General features: G+C 33.8%; 1 protein-coding gene across 1 annotated transcript; it reads left to right on the forward strand.

Annotated features, from left to right (window-relative positions):
• Positions 1-6,153: 6,153 nt before the first annotated feature.
• On the forward strand, positions 6,154-20,590 carry MYCT1 (MYC target 1). Its single transcript, XM_045544594.1, has 2 exons — positions 6,154-6,342; positions 18,113-20,590. Exons 1-2 carry the CDS (start codon positions 6,156-6,158, stop codon positions 18,622-18,624), a joined length of 699 nt encoding a protein of 232 aa, XP_045400550.1. The 5' UTR covers positions 6,154-6,155; the 3' UTR covers positions 18,625-20,590.
• The last annotated feature ends 1,119 nt before the right edge of the window (positions 20,591-21,709 follow it).

Below are 21,709 nucleotides of genomic sequence, written 5' to 3' on the forward strand. Positions count from 1 at the left end.
ATCACTTCTCAATTCTGTGGAATGAGTATTATTTTCACTTCTATTAACAAATGAAAAAATTTAACATCAGAGATGGAAAGACAGAGGAAAGAGTGGAAGGATTGAAAGAAGGAAATCAGTAGGCAAATAACCAATGAGGTAAAATGCCAGTAACAAATGGTAGTTAATGAAATGAATAAATATTTTTAATTTTAACCATTCTGGTTACAGTAATATCTCATTATGGTTTTATTTGCATTTCTCTAATGACTAATAGTGTTGAATATTTTTTCATGTGTTATTTGGCATCTACATATCCTCTTTGTTGAAATGTCTTTTGCCCATTTTCAAACTAGATTTTTTTTAACTGTTGAGTTTTGAGAGATTTTATATATTTTAGATACTAGTCTTTTGTCAGATATGTGGTTTGCAAATATTTTCAGAAGGTCTGTAGCTTTACTTTTTTATCTCTTGGGTTTCTTTGGAGAGAAAAAATTTAAAATTTAGATGAGTTCTAATTTATAAAGTTTTCCTTTTATGGCTTGTGCTTTTGGTGTCTAATCTAAGAATTCTTCATTTAGCTCTAGATTCCAAATGTTTACTCCTATGTTTTAAAAAATTTCTCATAAGTTTTTAGTAATATATCTTACATTTTTATAGCTTTACATTAAAGTCTTGCTTTATTTTCAGTTAATTTTTGTCTAAGGTGTGATACTTAGGTTGAAATTTTGTCATTGTTTTGTTTGTCAGTGGATGTCCAATTGCTTCAGCACTATTTGTTGGAAGGTGATCCTGAATTGAATTGATTTTGCACATTTGTGAAAGATCAGGGGGGTGGTCTTTGTGTGCTTCTACCTGTGAGTCTCTATTCTGTTCCATTGATCTATGTGTCTGTTGCTTGCAAATACCACTTTGTCTTGATTAATGTAACTATACGATAAACCTTAATATTGAGTAGCGTGATTCCTCCAACTTTATTCTTATTTTTCAAGAGTATTTTAGCTAGTCCATAGCCTGTGCCTTTCCACATAAATTTTAGAGTGAACTTACCTGTGTTTATTAAAAACCTTGCTGGGATTTTGATAGAAGTTTTATTAAATCTATAGATCAATTTGGGAAGAACTGACGCCCTTAATTATATTGAGTCTCACTTTTTTTTTAAAACATACTTTCTCCTTAGCTCCCACGACAGTATATACCTTTCTGGGTTTCCCTCTTTGCTGCTAACTTTGTCCTCTCTGTCAGCCTCATCTTCCTCTGCCTCGATGTTAAATACCAAAGTTTCTTGAAGTTCAATTCTGGGATCATTTTTCCCCTGCTACATGCTCTCAAAGAGTGAACTCATCAACACCCATCTCTTCGATGACAATCAAAACAAAAACAAAAACAAAAACTCACTCAAGTTTATGTCCACAACCTACTTCTCTTAGAACTCTAGACATTATATCCAATTGCCTAATTGAAATCTTTATTTAATATCTCAGAGACACCTCAAAGTCATCTTGCCACAAACTAAATCATTGACCTCACTAATCTGCCCTCATCCAGGCTCCCTAACCATCACATATGCCAGCAATCCTGTTCTATCCACCCCATCCAACTCTCAACATCTGTTCATTTTTATCTCCAAAATCTCTCTTGAATATGATCATTTTCTACAGCTTTATGGCTACCACATTACAACATATTACCATAAATTTTTTTCCTGGATTACTACAGTAGCCTCTTAACTAATTTACCTGTTTTCCTTACCTATATCACCCTCAATCTATTTTCCATTTTACAGACAAAGAAATCTTTCTGAAATGGAATTATATCCATCTCCCCTCACACACACTCTCTTCCCTCGTTTATTCCTACAAATCAATGAACATTTCTCTTAGGATAAAAATAAAATCAATATTTTTTAAATGAATTTCTGAGCTCTCTGGAAAGTAAGAGACATGCCCAAAGGCAAAAACAAAAACAAGTAATAAGAACAAACATAACAAACACTATGGAATTGAAATTGGAGATAAAGGCACTCTAAAGTTAGGGTAGCTTAGGAACAAATGGGTAAACTAGGAATTCATAATTTGGGGGATTCCGATTTAACAGGAGAAAAGAAAAATAGGCCTTGGGCCAGTTTAACAGGAAGGGGTAAACCTGAAACCCTTGAATAAAACTGCAATCCTTAAAAGAATTACACCTTAGTGAAAGGGTTAGTTTAAAAATAATCTAACAAAGGCAAAGAGAGATAAAGAGAAAAAAGGTCTGTTCTGCCAGAGCTGCAAGCCTTCCAAAGAAATAATTGTTTCCTCTTAGAATTTATAATCAGTAATCTGGCCAAATGTATGTATGGGATTAAAATTTACAGTATCTGTGGGAAAACCCCTCACCTGGATAATAATTAAAATGGTCCCAGGTTGGAACTGCAACCCTTACCTATCAGAGAGATAATGCAAATCTATTCTAGAAGAAAGCAGCCTCAATCTTGCCTCTCAAGATTCCCATAGATTATCTTCAGCTAAATATAAAATCACAATAAAAATATTATCAAATACATGAGAAAATAATTCCAAGTGAAACTCATTTGAGGACACTATGCGTATCCTCAATTGAAAGGACAACAAAAACACGCTTAGATTCTAAGAACATGGAGTTAGTCAGAATCAAAATATTAAATAGTTATGTATAAAATGTTTAAAGAAGCAAGACAGAATAAAAATTGAACAGGGAACAAATGACTGTAAACATGATCCAGTGTGTGCCTATGAAAGACACTTCCTCATTAATGAGTAAAAAGCAGGGTGCTCCCCACAGAGCACTGTGATACATAAACTGTTATACAACTGACCAGATGTTCACACGGCACAATGGATGGGACTGAACAACATAGTGTGGTGTGGAAAAAGCTAAGAGACAGAATGAGGCTTAGAGCTTAAAGCTGCTTATTAAAAATGTATGCACTCAAATACTCTCTCTGTTTTACAGGGATCTGTCCAAATAAATGATAGATAAGCCACACATTAGAATGGTGGTTGTCGGAGGGAGGGACACAGAAATGGTGAATGAGGATGAATAGGAACAAATAAATAAAATGAGGTAAATAATAATTGCAGGGGTGAAAATAAACACAAAAGAATGTTAGATGACTATATTCTATTACATTGTCGGAAGCCACAGTGGTTTAGCTGATTTCTCTGCTCCAGGTCTCCTAAGACTAAAATCAAGATGTCAGCACAGCTGTATTCTGACTGAGGTTTTGAAGAAGAATCTGCTTCCAAACTCATTCAGATTGTGGTTGAATTTAATTCCTTGTGGATGTAGGGCTGAGATCCCCACTGCCTTGCTAGCTGTTACCTGAGGGCTGCCACTGGTGCCTAGAAGCCTTTTCCTGGTCCTTGCACATCTCAGAGCCAGCCATGGAATGCTGGGAGTCTCTCTGACTTCCATGTGGCTCTATCTCTCTTGACCCTCCCACTATATCTCTCTGACTCCAGACGCAGAAAGTTCTCTGCTTTTAAGAGTTTGTGATTGGTTTGGGCTCACCCAGATAATTCTGGATAATCTCTCTTAATTATATCTGAAAAATCCCTTTTGCCATGTAATGTGACATTCACAAGTTCCAGAAATTAGGGAATAAAATCTTTAGGAAGCCATTTTGCCTAGTACTTGTGCAAATTAATTGTTTTTCAATTGTAAGCTCATGTTTCTTAGAATTTATCTCTGGGAATTCTTAGAGACCTTGGCTTAAAGTGTGTTTCTTTAGGAAGTTTGTTTGTCCAGGTATGTTGGTTACTGCTAATACAGCTAAACTAAATACTCTAAACTAAATTTCCAGCTCCAAGTCTTTTGGTACTATTAATTCAGGTCCCTAACACATGTGAGCACAGGATTTAATGAGGAATTCTCAGAGGAGCCAGTTTGCTGATGTCTTGATCTAGGACTTCCCAGCCTCCAGAGCTGTGAAAAATAAATTTCTACTATTTTAAAGCTACCTAATTTAGGGCATTTTGTTATGGCAACTGGAAAGACATACATACATAGTATAATGTCAGAGAGTGATAATTGCTCTGAAGAAAATACTAATGTAGGGTCAGGAGAGAGAGAGTGGTTCAAGTGGTAACACTTTAGAGAAGGTGATTAGTGAATGCCTCTTGAGGAGGTGACTGCTGGCCAGAGACCTAAATGAAGAGAGTGAGGAAGTTCTTTGAATATCTGAGGGAAGAACAAACTCTAGATGTGTTTTGTGATTACTGAAGAACCCAGATCTAAAGACCCAACTTGTGAAATAATGAGCAGTAGAAAAGCAGACCTATCATTTTTTGTAAAGATAAAAATCAACTTCCTGTTATGGCATGACAAGTCATGGGACTTAAAAATCACATATACATAAACATTCACTTATATGGATCTGTGCCAGGGAAATGTACAAATCCTTACCAAGCAAATTACATACACGGATAAGAGCTAAGCTGTCAACAAGCTGTTAACAAAATAGAGAAATATTCCTAGGTCATAAATTAATAAAAAAAAATTCCTCAGGGTTTTGACTGGATTCTGACCATCTGCAAAACTGAAAATTTACTGGGAGAAAATTTAGATAGTTAAACATAAAACAATGAAAGGAAGTCTCAGCCTGTATCCCAGCCCTGAAATGGAATGAGCTCTATTTCTGCACAGAAGGCAATTAAGACAAAGACAGTTAACCATTTGACTCATTTTGGTTTGTTGTTTGAGGGAAAATGCTGTCTATGTAACTCTTTATGAAATTATAAACATCTTTGAAATTAGGATTTATTGAAGTTAGATAGCTTTTAATAAAACAAAATGTATATTTAAAAATACATATAGTATTTGAAGAATCTCACTCAATGTTTTTAGAAGAGTAAAGTGGTTAGTTAGTATTTCAGTATACTTTCATCTAGTATTTTTTCAGAAATAACATCTTTTTTTAATTTTCTACTTTTACAAACTTTGTTAACAATACTGAAAAGTAAAGGTAACCATTGAAATGTGAGCTCTTTTTGTCTTTCTTAAGCAATAATATGAGTATTTATTTACTAGATTATTGGGAAATAAACCAGCAAGAATATTATAGAGGTGAGTATTCATATTTGGTCAGTGAATTTTCTAAATTTTCTATGATGTTCTATTATTCTCTTTTAGACTATCTATCTTTTAATTTCCAATGAATTTAAATTTAACTTATATCCATAAAAATTGAGAAGATGAGCAGAAACTGTTAGGGTTAATGCAAGAGTTATGCAAGAGTTCATGCTAGAGTCACTCAAAGATTGAGGAAGCCAGATCATGAGATGTAGTTTAGTGCAGTTATTAACAGAGTTTGGCACAGTTAGTAACAGTTTGGCACTGCTATTCCCACTTCCAATGGCTCCCGGTGCTCAGAGGATCCAGTCTAAACTAGCAAAGATCACAGACAGACTCTTGAAATTTTAACTAATCTACATCTCTCCCAAAGTTTCATGACACTCTTTCCTATATTAGTTCTTGTACTTCTCCATGAAAAACAAATTTCTGTGATCATTGCACCCCTTCCCATAGCACCTAACATTCTTTTGTAATGAAAAGTTTTGCATTTATGTTTCCCCTACTTGATCTTAAATAGATTCCTTCAGTGTAGGAACTGTTTTTTTATATTTAAATATCAATTTAAGAGTAACAAAAAATTACATATAAATTATACTTAGATATTTATGAAATGAATTAAGAAATAACTTTTCAAAAGAATTAATATGCCCACTAGAGAAAGAGACATGTTAAGAATTTTAATAAGTATCTGAGATTTATAAAGAAAGGATATTGGGCAAAACTAATTGTACTTGAGTAGTGTACTCATCCACCCCCAATTTACTATATAAATATAATGTTCAAGTATTGGAAAGCAATCTATTTCTCAATTCTATGTAAATTTAACTCAAAGTACTATAGCTGAGAGTTTGGAGTCTGCCTAAGTATGTCAGTAGGTGATGGGGAAACACCAAGAAAAAGAACCTGTCATCCTGAAAACAGCTTTGGAGGTGGCTGGAAGGAGAGTACTTAGGCACTTAGCTGAGGAAATGACGAGAAGGACATTGTTTTGTGTTTCAGGATCCATGTGGAATTCCAAGATAAGAAAAACAGTTGCTAATTTGAGTATAAAAGCAGGAAACATGATACACTTATTTCCTTTTATGCAAACACAAGTACATGAGGGGTTGTGTGAAAATTATTTTTCTCTTGCCGAACTACAAAGACAGAATCAAATAGCTTCTTTTGGACATACTCGTTTTTCTTTCTTTCTTTTTTTCCTATTTCTTGTGGATATTATGGCAAATAACACAACAAGTTTAGGAAGTCCATGGCCAGAAAACTTTTGGGGTAAGATATTTTCTTTTACTGTTTTAAATTTAAAATTAGAATGCAGAAAAATGTATTGCATAATTTATTAAAACATAGGAAATCTCTGAGACATTTTGTTTACTGTAAACTGATTACTTCAAGTTTTCATAGGCTTATTATAAGAAATATATATATATATATAATGTCTTTAAGATGGGCTATGAAGATATTAAAAAGGAATCAGGGCAACAAGTACAGATTTTGGCTGGTGTTACAAAATACAATTAGAAAATAATGAAAATAAAACATAAGAAAAAGAACATAAGGTGAAAGTAATTTCTGTTTGGAATATGCAGTACGGATTTGGTTAGAAGAATTAAGTTTTATTTTTCTAAAGGTTATAGATTATGTATTTTATTTTATGAAACCAAGATTTTCTACAGAGGTAGTGTTAACTTACGTTGTCAATGTTACAGTCTACTTTCTGAAGGGAATTTAACACATCTATACTTAAATGAATCAATTTAGAGTGTGATAAGAAAGATAAAATATGGAGTACTATTATGAAATTTGAGAAAACTGCAGTAGAAAAGATTAAGTGGAAATAACATCAATGGAAGCCTATTGTGGGGGGAAAGGAACAAGACAAAAGCATGTTTTGGCTGAATCCAGCCACAGCGAATCGTCCAGCGTCCCCTGATGCTGACTAAGGGCAGCAGGACTGTGCTGAGGTCAAAACTAGCAGTTGCTCCAGGCTAGAGGTCCAAGGAAGGGCTAAGGCAGGAGGCTGACATGTACTCTGGGGTTCAGAGAAATTTTAAAAACAAAGAGGGCAATCTGAGTTAAATTTAGAAAAAAACCTTAAAGGCTATTTTCTAATGGCATTTATGAAGAGATCGATAGCCTACTTCTGTCCAGAACAAGTTTTTAATCTTCTTAGAAAACTATTTCAGACTTACTGCTGTGATTCAAGGCAGGGTTTTGGGAACTTTCATGTGAACAGTGAACAATAGTAACAGTGGCTGTTTCTAGCAATCTTGCCTGGTTGTCAGCTATCACAGAAGTTTATATGAAGGGAATTAATTCATTTTTTTTTAATATTATTATTATTTTTTTTTATTTCAGCTCGTCATTGGGGGTACATAAGTTCAGGTCATATACATTGTCCTTGTCCTGCCCATCCCCTCGAGTCAGAGTCCCAAGCGCGTCCGTTCTCATTCTCCAGACAGTGCGCCTGGCACTCATCATGTATTCATACCTCCATCCCCTCCCCCCCCACCTCCCCGGGTCTGCACCTTCAAGCATGACCATTCCCCAGAGGGTGCGCAACGCACTCGTCATGTAGGCATACACCCATCCCCTCCTCCCACTCCCCCGTCCCAGTCTGATATCCAATTGGTATCCTTCCCCGATGTACATTTAGGTGATGATCAGGGAAACCAGTTTTCTGGTGAGTACATGTGATGCTTGTTTTTCCATTCTTTGGATGCTTCACTTAGTATAATGGGTTCCAGCTCTCTCCAGGAGAACCAAAGAGATGTCGTATCATCGTTATTTCTTATAGCTGAGTAGTACTCCATGGTATACATATACCACAGTTTACTAATCCATTCGTGGATTGATGGGCACTTGGGTTGTTTCCACATCTTTGCGATTGTGAATTGTGCTGCTATAAACATTCGGGTACAGGTGTCTTTGTTAAAGAATGAAGGGAATTAATTCATTCTTTTTTTTTTCACCATTTATGTTTGCTTCAATCCTGAAAAGGAGTGACGTTAGTGAACATCCTAATAAAAGTATATAACAAAATTAAGAAGAAAAATATAAATTATGCTTGCATAGTCTAAAGAATGATTTTGGTAATAGGTTGTTCTGGGTAGATAGCATTAACAATAAGCTTTTGAATTGTGGGGGTCTAATTACATGCTTGTTAAAATATTATTTGCTGTCTTCATTTGTAGAGAAAATAAATGTGTGAACACACATGAAAAAGAGCTAGTTTGTGTAAACTAAATTCATCACTACAAAAATAAGTAACTATACGAATTATTCAAAAGTAAAGTAACTCTTCTTACAAAAACTAATTTGTGGAAGCCAAATTTATTTTTTTCTAATCATCCAAAATTAAATTTCCAGTTTACTTAAGGAAAAGAAATCACTATCCATTGACTAAAACATGGATAATAATCATTACAATGAACCTGAATTTAGTAAGAGAATGTTTAGTTGGAGTCCATCTATTGATTCTAAAAATTTAGATATTTTTAATATGGAAATCTGTGCTTAAGAGGGAACTCAAACTTATTAGTCCAAAGACAGGTCCTAGTGTTCTTTTCTCTTAGTAAGTGACTATAGTGGAAAATAGATGGAAATAATGAATACCAGGAAGGGGAGTGTTACATTGATAAGCATTAACAAAACTAATTAAAATATGGTAAGCAGATACAATGTTTGCTGATTTGGAAAAAATATATGAAAGATTGTATTATTGCTTATAGGGTAGAAATATTAAGTTTAAAATGTGGGTATAAATGTAAATATATAAAATGTAAAAGTTTCCTGAAATATAAATGTCAATTTTTAAATTTTCATGTTTTGTTATCTAAATTGATATCTCTTTTTACCACTGACTTCCCCAAAATATTATTTTTGAGACTCTTATACAGTGCATTGCATTGTTTATTGTTTCCAAAATCAGTTGTCTGCTTGGTATTTTGAATTTGGAGAATAAAGAAAGAATAGCTTAGCAAAGCAAAACTTGTACATTGAACCATATAAATTTCCCAGACTTACCATACTTAATGTACATAAAAAGTTATTTTATAAATATAATGTTCTTGCTTTACTTTAATGAATGCTAAAAGACAAGATGATGATATTAGGTTATTACCAATAATGATAGCTTGCATTTTGATAGTTATCACTCTCTAAAATTTACTAAATGTGTGCAATCATTAAGGTAGTTAGTGCAAGGGTTGGCAACAGAGTTCGCTGAGAGTGACAACACAGATGCACGCTACCACCTTGTACTTCCTACCTTTGCTTTCTTTAATGTACTTCCCTTCTCTATAAACATTCCCCATAAAAGCAGCAGGAAACATGGCCTGTGAAAATTTGCTGTGCCCTGCTCCAAGGAAATAGGAGATAAATATCATTAAACTCAGTCATTCTCTTAGTACTTGAAAGTCCCATGGAAGATATAGTTTTGGTTGTTTCTGCTGTCTTGCCTTGAATTTTTTTCCCCTTTGGGCTGGCATTGTGAAAAATTGGGTGACAGTATTGATGCAGGAACTTGCATTAATTCATCTAATTTAATCCTCACCTACAGTACAATGTCTGACTCAAGAGGATTACACTTTTGGAGGTAATCATGTGTCCATACATATGCAAATATAAGCCTATATAGTTATAGAATAATATAACATCTGATAAAATAGCAATGATTGATAATATGTTACAGAGTTAAAAAATATATGCCTGAAATGATCCCTAAATCCTTCTTAGAAAAAAAAATGGGGCATTGCCTGTTCTTAGAATGTCAGGTAAGTTTCAAATAAGGAGACAACTCTAAGGACATTCTAGTCATTCATTTTTTTCACTTATCAACTAATTCTCATTTAGTTCATAAGTTCCCTCAAAAGCATTGGCTGACCACATTAGGCAATGCATTAGAAGTTAGTGATATAAATAAGGCATAGTTTGAGAATTTCAAGAAGCTCAGGAGAAATGTTATCAGCAAATATGCAGAAGTAAAAACACCCAGGTGTGTTTATGAAGTGGATGGCTTGACTAGAAAGTGTGTACGGAAGTTATAGGGACATAGTTGGAAAGGCAGGTCGGAGGCATATTTCTGTAACATTTTGCATGTCAGTGTAAAAGTTTGACCATATTTAACCTAATCACTGGCAATTCAGTAACTTCACGTCTCACCCTGTAATTTTCTTTAAGGTAGGAAAGGGCGTATGGGGGTTGTGGGAGTCATATTCTGTCATGGGTATTGGACAGAGTGGATCTTTGGTGCTTGATCAAGTTCTGCAGGGATTGCTGAATCCTATGGCAGTTCTATTTTTAATTTTTGATGAACCTCTCTGTACTATTTTCCATGATGACTGTACCAATTTACATTTCCAACAATAGTGTACAAGAGTTACCTTTTCTCCATATCCTCATCAACACTTATTACCTTTTGTCCTTCTGATCTTAGGCATCGTGGCAGGTGTGGGATGATATTCTATCGTGGTCATGATTTGTATTTCCCTGAGGAGTAGTTATGCTGAGCATTCTTTCATATACCTGTTGGTCATTTGTATAGATCATTTTGAAAAATATCTATTCAGGTCCTTTGCTCATTTTAAAAATCAGGTTGTTTGTTTTCTTGCTATTGAGTTGTATAAACTCTTTATATATTTTGGATTTTAACCCCTTATCAGATATATGGTCTGAAAATACTTTTTCCATTATGTATGTTGTCTCTTCTCTCCATTGTTTGTTTCCTTTGCTGTGCAGAAGCTTTCTATGTTTGATGCAATTCCACTTGTCTATTTTTGCTTTTGTTGCCTGTTCTTTTGGTGTTATATCCAAATCACTGCCCAGACCAATGTCAAGAAGCTTTTTCCTCATGTTGTCTTCTAGCAATTTCATGGTTTCAGTCTTAGGTTTATGTACTTAATCCATTTTGAGTTGATTTGTGTATATGATGTGAAATGGAAGTCCAGCTTCATTCTTTTGTGTGTGGATGTCCAGTTTTCCCATCACCATTTATTGAAGAGACAATCCGTTCCCTGTTGTATATTCTTGCCCTCGTTGTCAAATATCAATTGCTGTAAATGCATGGGTTAATTAATTACTGGGCCCCCTATTATGTTCCATTAATATATGTTTTTATGTGAGTAATATACTGTTTTGATTACTATAGATTTGTAGTATATTTTGAAATCAAGTAGTGTGATGTCTTCAGCTTTGTTTCTCTTGTTACTTTGTATTTTCATATACAATTTAGAATCATTTATCAAATGGTACAATTCTGTTGACCAGCATTTAGATGAATATACAAATAAATTTAAAGAAGGTTGGCATCTTAATCATACTGAGGCTTATAATCCACAAATATGGTATACCTCTCCATTTAATTAGGCCTTCTTTAATTTCTCTCAGCAATATTTTGAAGTTTTTAGTGCAGAAATCTTATATACCTTTTGTTAAAAAATCCCTAGGTATTTTATGTTTAATGATGTTATCATAATAGTGTAACAATATTTTCCAGGTGTTTGGTGCTACTATATAAAATATTTTTATGTATTAGTCATATATTTTGCAAACTTGCTTAATTTAATTTAATTTAATTTGTAGTAGTATTTTAGAATACTTAGTTTTTTATATAAAAAAATAAAATACTGCAGGGGGGCACTCCTGTAGTCCCAGTTACTCGGAAGGCTGAGGCAAGAGGATTGTTTGAGCCCAGGATTTCGAGGCCAGCCTGGGCAACATAGTGGGACCCTATCTCTTAAAAAAACATTAAAATGTCAAACAAATAGAGTTATTTACATCCTACCTCAAATTTTTTGTATTATAATTATTATATATTGACTCTATATAAATAATAAACTTCATATGGCGTATTTTAGTTTTTGCTTTTACAAAGAAATCGAGATGAAAGTCTTATATTTTACCTTGATACGATTTCTGATGTTCTTAATTTTTTCCTAAAGATCCAAATTTTCATCTGATATAAATTCCTTCAGTCTAAGGATATTCTTTAGCATATCTTTTAGTGTAGGTGTGCTGGTACTGAATTTGAGTTCTTTTTTAACTGAAAGAATATTTATTAATATTTCACCATTCTTAAGGAATATTGTTCCTTGGAGTAGAATTCTGAGTTGACTGTTTTTTAATCACTTTAAAATATCAATGTTTCTTATTAGAAGTGAGTAGTTGTTCAAATAATTGTTTTTATAAATTTAGTATATTATTATCATTATTGTTATTTTTAGATTGGCCATGTTCAAGATTTTTTATCTGATCTTCAGCTGTTTGACTATGATGTGCCTGGTTCTTTAAATATTTTCTACTTGGTCTTACCAAGACTCAATCTATAAATTAATTACTTTTACAATTTTGAAAAATTTCCATCTTTAATTATTCAATATTTTTAGCTTTATTTTCTCTTTCCTGTTTCTGGGACTACAATTAGACATATGTTAAATATTTATTTTTGTATTGCTCCATAAGTCCCAAAGGCTCTGTTTTTATTACCCAAGTATCTTTTCTCTGTTCTTCAATTTGGATTAATTCTATTAATATATCTCTAAGTTTGCTGACTCTTTTTCTCTTGCATTTTAATTTCACTGTTAAGTTCATGAATTTTTTTTTAGTTCTGATATTCTTTTGCTTCCAGAATATCCATTTGGTTATTTGTTATAGTTTCTGTTTCTTTGCCTACCTTTTTATTCATTATGATAATTATTCAATGATTATTCAATGCTTTAAATCATTGAACAGAGATATATGAGTTAATTTAAAATTTTTGTCTGCTAATTCTAACACCTGGGTCATCTTACAGTTTGTTTTTGTTGACTTTCTTTTCTCTGGAGAATGAGTCACATTTTCCTGTTCCTTCATATGTCACATAATTTTATATAGCATCCTGGACATTTGGAATGAATTCTGCTATTTTATCCTAAAGAGTGTTGTGTTTTGTGTCTTTTTCTCCTATTTCATTTTCATAGGCAAATAACTTTGCAGAACTACAACTGCAAAATCCTATAAAGCCTGTCTATTGGGTGTTGGGCAGATGGGAGGTGGGTGAAGGGGTTGGGTATATACATACCTAATGGGTGTGGTGCGCACCATCTGGGGGATGGACATGCTTGAAGCTCTGACTCGGGTGGGGCAAAGGTAATGTATGTAACCTAAACATTTGTACCCCCCGTAATATGTTGAAATAAAAAAAATTTTAAATGTGAAAAAAATAATAAAATAAAGAATGGCAAAAAGGGAAGCAGGGATGGAGCTGAATGACCCAGAGGAAGATTAGAGGAGATGGGCTCAGATAATTGGAAGTCTATCAAGCAGAGACTTTCAGGCCATTTTTAGGAGTTTGCTTTTACTCTGGGAGAAGTGGAAGACTTAGAACAGAAGAGTGATGGTTCACCTTACATTTTGAAAGGTTCGCTGTGGCTACTGTATTGAGAATAGAATAGTTGTGGTGTCAGGGAAGTGGCAAGCAGAGAAGCAGAGAGGAAGACCAGTTAGAAGACCACTGCAATATCCCAAGTCAGAGATGTGGTCATTTGGACCAGGGAAATATCAGAGTAGATAGTGAGAAGAGGTACAATTCTGGATTTTTTGTGTGTGAAAAAAGACCCAATAGGATGTTCTGGCAGATGAGATATACATAGAAAGTGCTCTTTAAATTATTGTAATTGATCAAATTTCTGTGCCCTAAATCTTATTCTCCCTAAAAATCTTTTTACCAAAAGTCTTCCTATTGCCTGAACCATCCTCTTATACATTCTAAGATATCAAGACCTGCATGCCCTGCTTTGGTAAAAATTGAGTTCATGATTCTTATAACTGCAAAGGGTTTCTGAACGTTTTAATTAGTATTCCATTCTGTTGTCACTGGTAAAATCACTTTCAGATGTTGGAATGATTCAACTCAAGGCCACTAGATGGTGACCTCTACTAAATTTTAATACCAGTGGATAGAGTTTGAGGTATTGATTATATTTACTGTAAACTATTTTCAACGTTAGAATCTTAGAATTGGATAGCACGATAGTGGCTGTTGTAATTAGACCAAGAATGGTAAAATGACTTGGTTAAATTACTCAACTGTTAGTAGTAAGAACGAACACTCATTGAGGACTTTTTATGTGCCATCCAATTGCCAGTTGTGTAGATACATGTTACAAATTATGATAACAATATTTAATGTATATGACATACCTTACCAATGTTAGAGTTTGTTCCTTCAGCCTTCAAAGGGAGATCTGCGTTTCTAAAAGTAATCATTTGGTCTCATTAGTTACATTATATTGTAACTGTAGAAAGTAAGATTATGGCTCATTTTTCTTTCCCTAAGATTGTTGAAAAGTAAGAAGGCATACAGTTTTCGAAGAAGCAATATTTGTGCCAATGTCTTTATGTTTTTCAGTTACATTTTCTTCTTCGCTAGCTTAAAAAAAAGTTCCCAAAATTTATTGTCAAAAGTCTGCCAGAATGGAATAACATATATGAAAATTTAAAGCTGTATGATGGTGCTTTTATTATATAATTTCTCAATTCTACATTGTGGCAAGGTCAGAAAATTATTAACTATAGTGAAATAAAAAGAATCCCTGTGGAAAACCACCCTGGAAGAGGCTGTACTTCAATTATGACTCTTGGTGTTTCTTTCTCATTGCTTTTCTGAATTTCTATGTTTATTTTTGCAGTTTGGACTTAAGAGAGCTCAAGAAGATAGATAAACATTTTACCATATATCCCCAAGAGGTGTTTCCAATTCTTATGTCAGCATTATCATTTATAACTATTTTAAAAATTTTGCATGTATAGCAAGGTTATAAGAATTAGTGCAATGATTTCTAAGACATGTATTTTACTGACATTATGTGTTAGGAAGTCATTTTCATAGTATGTGTATACAACTGAGCAAAAATTAAGCAAATCCAATCAAAGGCAATATTTTTTCCTATATCATTTTTATAACTTCTGTACCTTCATCTAATCCTACTTTATATTCATTTAAAATTTAAATTGCACATTATTGATGTGTATATATTATTCCTGTGATTCTCATGTACATTTAAATTTGTTATTTAATCCTTTTCAGATATCTATATAACCCTGTATTTGATGATATATTCCTCAAATTTTGGGCACAAACCAATAGGTCTACAATGTTAAATCAAAATATTATCAAGCCAGAGGGAATCACCATTTTAAATATGTTTATTGGCAAATTGTTCTCCTAGAAATATTGCACTAGTGCCACCAAAAATAATCTTTTTACTCACGAAACTGAAATTTCTCATTTAAGAAGATTGTGGTTGTCCAAGACATTCTTTGAGAACTTACCTATTGGAGTTTGGATATTACCTGAGTTTTCTTATTTCAGAGCAATAATATATTTTAGAAATAAAACAGTAATCTGACTTATAAATATTTCTCACTCCATGTAATTTTATTGTCTTTGCTAATTTTCTCACTTTAATAGACAAGAAATTATTTTCCCTTGATTGTATATTTTAAAAGTTTCTAATTTTGTCTTTAATCTGAAACTTGCTATTACTCCATTAGAAATAACATTTATATCGGGAGAATGTTTTATTTGTCAGAAGAGATTCTGTTCAAGAGGGTCAAAGGGCATACACTAAGACCATGTATAGAAATTTCTGTAACCTTTAAATGCTTTTATCGGGTAATTGAATCTATTTTCTCCTTTAGGATTCTGGTTTTAAATCTATTTTTCTACAATGAAGTAAATATCTCTTTTTATTTCATCTATTATATCTGTTTGTATTGTGAGATTTTAAGAGCCTTCAGTCAGACCCTAGTAGTGATTAAGTAGGTTTATACACAAGAGCCAGGACATATACTTTGTGAATGTATTTGTTTTCTTATTTTATACCATGAGTGAGTGTAAATAATAGTCCCCTGACCAGTGATAACTGTCAATCAATTATTAAAATAAATCAAGTATAAGTTCTACCACATAAACCTTAGCTTTCACATCAATATGTATATAACGAAAAGTTTGAGCCAAGGCATTTTTAAGAGTTTGTTTTAGATGAAACCCCATTTCTATGATTCCATAGCTAAAGTTATTGATATTCAAAATTCTCCACCAGAGGCTATTAATATCTGTAGAACACACAGTATTATTTTACCACTATTTTCCCAAATATTTCTGTACATAACAAGCTTCTAGATACCCTGGGATTAAATTGATAGAATTTTTATGCATTTTATGTTCTTCATTTTCATTTTAGATTAGCATTTTTTTACCTTACATCTAAAAAATCAATAATCTATTTAGCTACTAATACTTTGGACTCAAATGCTGACTTTATCTTAACCAGGTGTGTGACTATGGGCTCATTTCTTCTCTCTCTCAGTAGCCACAACTAATAAATGGTAAAAACACTAGCATTTCCCTCATGGAGATGTTTGAGAATGAAGTGATATAACATACTTAAAAGAGTGGCTGGGACCTAAAAATGCTAAGCTATGAGTAGTTATCTTACAGAGTAGTTATAGGATTGAATTAAAAATTAAAACTGTTCAACGAAATAATGAAATAAAATAAGGGTTGCATTTAGTAAACTATATTCCTCCAGACATCAAATTCCTCTCATTCCCTCCTATCCCACTCCACAGCCTTAGGCAATCACTAAACTACTTTCTATCTCTATAATTTCTCCTGTTCTTTAATAACTTACCTATTGGAGTTTGGCTATTACCTGAGTCATGCAGCTAGCCCAGATTCAAGGGGTGGGGAAATAGACTCTTCCTCTTTATGGGAGGAGCAGCGAAGCATCTGCAGCCATTCCCACCCCCTCCCTGCAATCTTACAACCCCAATCAGCTAATGTCCAGTCTATGGTTGTCTCAATACAGAATCCCTAGATAAGGAATTTGGTAAGACAAGCGTTCCTTTCTACTTAACAGTAACTCATTTTTGTCTAGGAAATGCAAGAGTCTTTATTGAAGATGTGATACTTGAAGTAAATTTTGAAGAATGAGTTTTCCAGGCAGAAGATGATTAAAAAATTGAATCTAGATATAAGGAAAAATATGTAGAAAGGTACAGAGTTTTAGAGAGAATGACAAGCTTTGGGGCAGTGAGAAAATCAACATGGCTTGGGGGTTAGGTCAGGGAGTGGTGAATGGGGAAATATGGGGGACAGTGAGGCTGGAGGGATCTAATATTCAGAGTTTGTCCATGCAAGGCAGGGGCTCAGCTACCTGTTGCCATTTGAGAATATGTTTTTAGTTCAGAAGAGGCAGTAAGCTAGCATTTCCATTTTGGGGAGATATTCCCCGCCACCCCAGAATAGGAAAACTGAACAAATATAAATTCTATGAATTAGAGGATATAGGTATGTAGCAGAGATTCTGTGCAGGTTCAAGGGACAGGAATTTCATTATCACAACAAGGGCATGATAACAGCATGAGCTGGAACTTGGGGAACAATAAAGAGCCCAGTATTCTGCACAGGTCAAATTATCCAGGAGTCAGAGATATAGGTGACTGAGAGTTTAGGAAATGTGACATAAATCAGTCAGCTTGCCAGATGGTTCTATCCCAGCACTTCCTGACTCAGAATGAGCACAGGAAATGAGGCATCATGAAGACTGCAGGTGGGAGAAATCAGTGTGACTAATGAAACCCTGCAGAGGAAAAGGCAAAGTCAAAGTCATGACGAAATTCTTTATCAACTTGGCACATTAGTTACTATTATAATGCAAAAGCAAGTAATCTTTGGACTACATTTGCAACTCTATAAACAATTTATGAACTAAAATATGGCCTTAGTGAGACCGTTTCTATTTCTTGAAGATGATAAACTAGCATAAGAAACCTAGAACACTATAGCTGAATGTGTTATTTTGTATCTTTCTGCTTGAATAAATGGAAACATTACCCTCTTCCATTTGTTCGTATCTAACACCATCTTCTATTTCCCTAATTCAAAGTATGTTTAAATTAATCATGCATTCCCTGAATTACAGTTTATACTCTGCCCCTTGTTTTGAGTTGAATAGCTACTTAAAATTGATTTAGCAATTTGTTTTCTTTGTTTCAGAGGACCTTATCATATCCTTCACGGTATCCATGGCAATTGGGCTAGTAATTGGAGGATTTATTTGGGCTCTGTTCGTTTGTCTGTCCCGAAGAAGAGCCAGTGCTCCCATCTCACAATGGAGTTCCAGCAGGAGATCTAGGTCTTCTTACACCCACGGCCTCAACAGAACTGGATTTTACCGCCACAGTGGCTGTGAACGTCGAAGCAACCTCAGCCTGGCCAGTCTCACTTTCCAGCGACAAGCTTCCCTGGAACAAGCAAATTCCTTTCCAAGAAAATTAAGCTTCAGGGCTTCTACTTTCCACCCCTTTCTGCAATGTCCACCACTTCCTGTGGAAACTGAAAGTCACCTGGTGACTCTGCCCTCTTCCAACACGTCTCCCAGCATCAGCACTTCCCACAGTCTGGGCCGTCCTGATTTCCACTGGTCCAGTAACAGTCTTCGAGTTGGCCTGTCCACACCGCCCCCACCTGCCTATGAGTCCATCATAAAGGCATTCCCAGATTCCTGAGCAGGGTACTTGAGGTTTTTCTTTCTTTCTTTTCTTGTCTTTTATTGAAAGGAAATCATAAGTAGGCTAAATAGAATTTTGAGGGCATAGCTCAAACAACTAATGAATTTCCAAGTTGAAATATACTCACACAAGTTGGACATTACAATATAAAGCAAATTTTCTTTGAATACCTTTTTTCTTATGTCTCAAAAGATGTAATATTTTCCCAAATAGTTATATATTTATATATTTTGTATTCAATGTGAGGCTTATCAAAGATAATGATGCTAATCTAAGAATTAGCTATGATGCAGTATATATATATTTGATTAAAATAAAAATTTTAGACAGTAATGGTTTACAGTCCTCATTCACTTTCCAAAGTGACCATAAAGAGAAGAAAATCACTGTCACTTTAAAAAATATTCTAACTTCACTTTCTTTAGGATGCCAAGTGAACCATATTAACATTTTACAATCTTGGATTTGTGATGGATTATATGAGCACAAAATGGACAAACATGGGAGATTCTAAAGTTCCTTGATTCTACTCATGAGAAGTGTGGAAATCAATCAAAGGAAGCTGAACTCTGTTGTGGCCTTATTTTTGGCAGTTATTTTTTTTTCCCAGACAGACTCTTTCTGTGCTTTTCCTAAGAATAGTTATTCACATCATTGGGACAAAATTCTTAGATTTACTAACATGATGATTTAACTTTTCTTCACTGTTTTTGCTATGTTGTTAGAGAAGCAACAGCAAAAAGCAAATTCATTTGACCTAAAAACAAACTTTGAGTTTAACACCAAGCTCACATTTTTCTTAAGGGATAACTTTTCTTTCTGAGAGTTAGATCTAGCAACTGCGACAGCACTTTATCTGGAGATCTTCTTTTGTAACTTCACAGACAAATAAGTATGAGTCATTGGAGAGATAGTTTGTTATTGAAATGGATGTTATACCCATGAAGAATAATTCTTCCTGGATTGACTCTTAATCATCAGGCATCACCCCTTGTTTGCTCCTCCGTGAATTTCAATCCCAACTTCTCTGAAGAGTCTTTGTATAATGACTAAACCATGCCATATGATCCTTGGTGCAGACAGTTATTTAAGGAGTCCACTTCTACAGGTGGCTGCCCTTGTAAGGGAAGACACATCCCTAAATGTGGGCACCAGAGAATTTCAGTGGCCAGATGTCTGTGGCTGAACTTTTTTCATTTAAGGACATGAGTTCACTGGAGTATGACTCAAAAAGCCTGTGGTTTATTTCCAGTATAGTGAATATTTAGCTTATGTTGCTGTTTGTTTGTTTCTTTGAACACTGGGATTTTCAGTAAAAAAGAATGTAAAAATTTTTATATAATACAAGATTCCATATAGTATTTTTCCCTATTATTTTTACTTAGCTTATATTATCCATCATTCCTCGAGGACAATTAATCTTCATAATGTCTATAGATAGATGTTTTCTAATTAAATGTGCCGGAAGAAAGAAAAAAAGAAAGAGAGGAAGAAGGAAAGATAGAACAAAGAAAGAAAGAAAAAAGCTAACAGGATAACCAATTCATTGTAAGTTGGTTTTTAACAAGGAAATTTAGCAGTTGTCATATAGCCAAGTAAGATTTCAAGAGAGCATTAGCTTAGTAACAAGGCTATTTTTTTACTTGCATGTCATCCTTAATGTCCAACATGAGAAGTGAGCAAAGAGTGTGGTTTTTATCTAGAATTTATATTGGGAGTAAAAACTGCTTTATATCTCCCAGATTAGGAAAATGAGAGTATCAATCCTCTAGTGCATTTAACCATCTGGGAGAATTGTTACTGCCTCCCATCCCAGTTATAAGACAATAAAAATGAGTATCTTATAAATATTTTTCAGTGTATGAAATGTGAAATCAAAGTGAAAACTGGAGACTTTTTAGAGTTGTATTTGTTTTATTTGAAACGTTTTGTTGATTATGAAATAAAAGTAAACTGATGTCAATTTTGCTTCACAGTTCATTTATTAAGTAATGAAAACAATGTCTTCTAAAAAACAAGAAGTCAGGAAATTATAAAACTCAGATATAAATAAGGAAAATACTTTAGAGGAAAAATTGTACTATAGAGTTTTGAACTTATTAAAATTTATTGAATAAGAAAAGTCTCCTTTTGTATTTTGGTATTTAACCCAATCTAGACCATTTGTAGTTGAGTGGACTGAGGTGTAAACCCTCTTTCATATAAAAATGTATAACAGAAAAAGGGTAACATCACAAATAAATTTAACAGAATTTTTCAATGAATTAATGCAGATGGAAGAATTAGTAAGTTATTTGTTAAAAACATGAATTCAGATTCTTACCTCAATAGCTAAATAAATACTTCCAGAATTATTTAATTATTTAGAGAATAAAAATTTAAAATAAAATCCATATTAAAAATAGAAGAAATTTGAAATAAAAGTGTAACCAATATGTGAAATAGAAAAAGGACACTTTTAGGAACCAAAAGGATGGAATAAATTACAAAGAAAAATATTAATAGCTTTGATTATTTAAAAAATTCTGAAATTCTATTTATGGAAAGATAAGTTTATCCAAAGTTTAAAAACAAGCATAAACAAAAAAAATGAAGAAAAAGAAAGACTCTAAGTATGGCAAAAAATAATGGCCACTGTCTTTAAGTTATTATTAGCTCACATAAATAGATATGAAAAACACTTAGACTTAAACAGATAAATTGGTAAAGGACCAAAACAGGTAATTCACCAAAGAGAAAATTTAGTTGATTAATATACACACTAAAAATTTTGAAAATTACATTCTTTATTGTCGCGCCGCACTCGCCTGCAAGGACGACGCAACAAACTGGAGTTCTTCCAACAGCAGTTTAATGAGGCATCTAGTCTAGTTACATGGCGAGAGACCCCGAACAGGAAGGACCGTGGGCTTATATACCATTGCAGGTAGTCGTGGCGGGAAGTGATTGGTAGAGGGCCCTGACAAGGCTCCCAGCAATGATTCTATTGGCTATGTGCTCACCCGTAATCAGAGACTGCTCCCAACAGCTCCCCCTTTTGTTTTGCAACACAAGCTTTGGGGACTCCAACCTCAAGGTCCGG

The sequence above is a fragment of the Lemur catta genome, chromosome 2 (assembly GCF_020740605.2).
Source record: "Lemur catta isolate mLemCat1 chromosome 2, mLemCat1.pri, whole genome shotgun sequence".
Lineage (NCBI taxonomy): Eukaryota > Metazoa > Chordata > Mammalia > Primates > Lemuridae > Lemur > Lemur catta.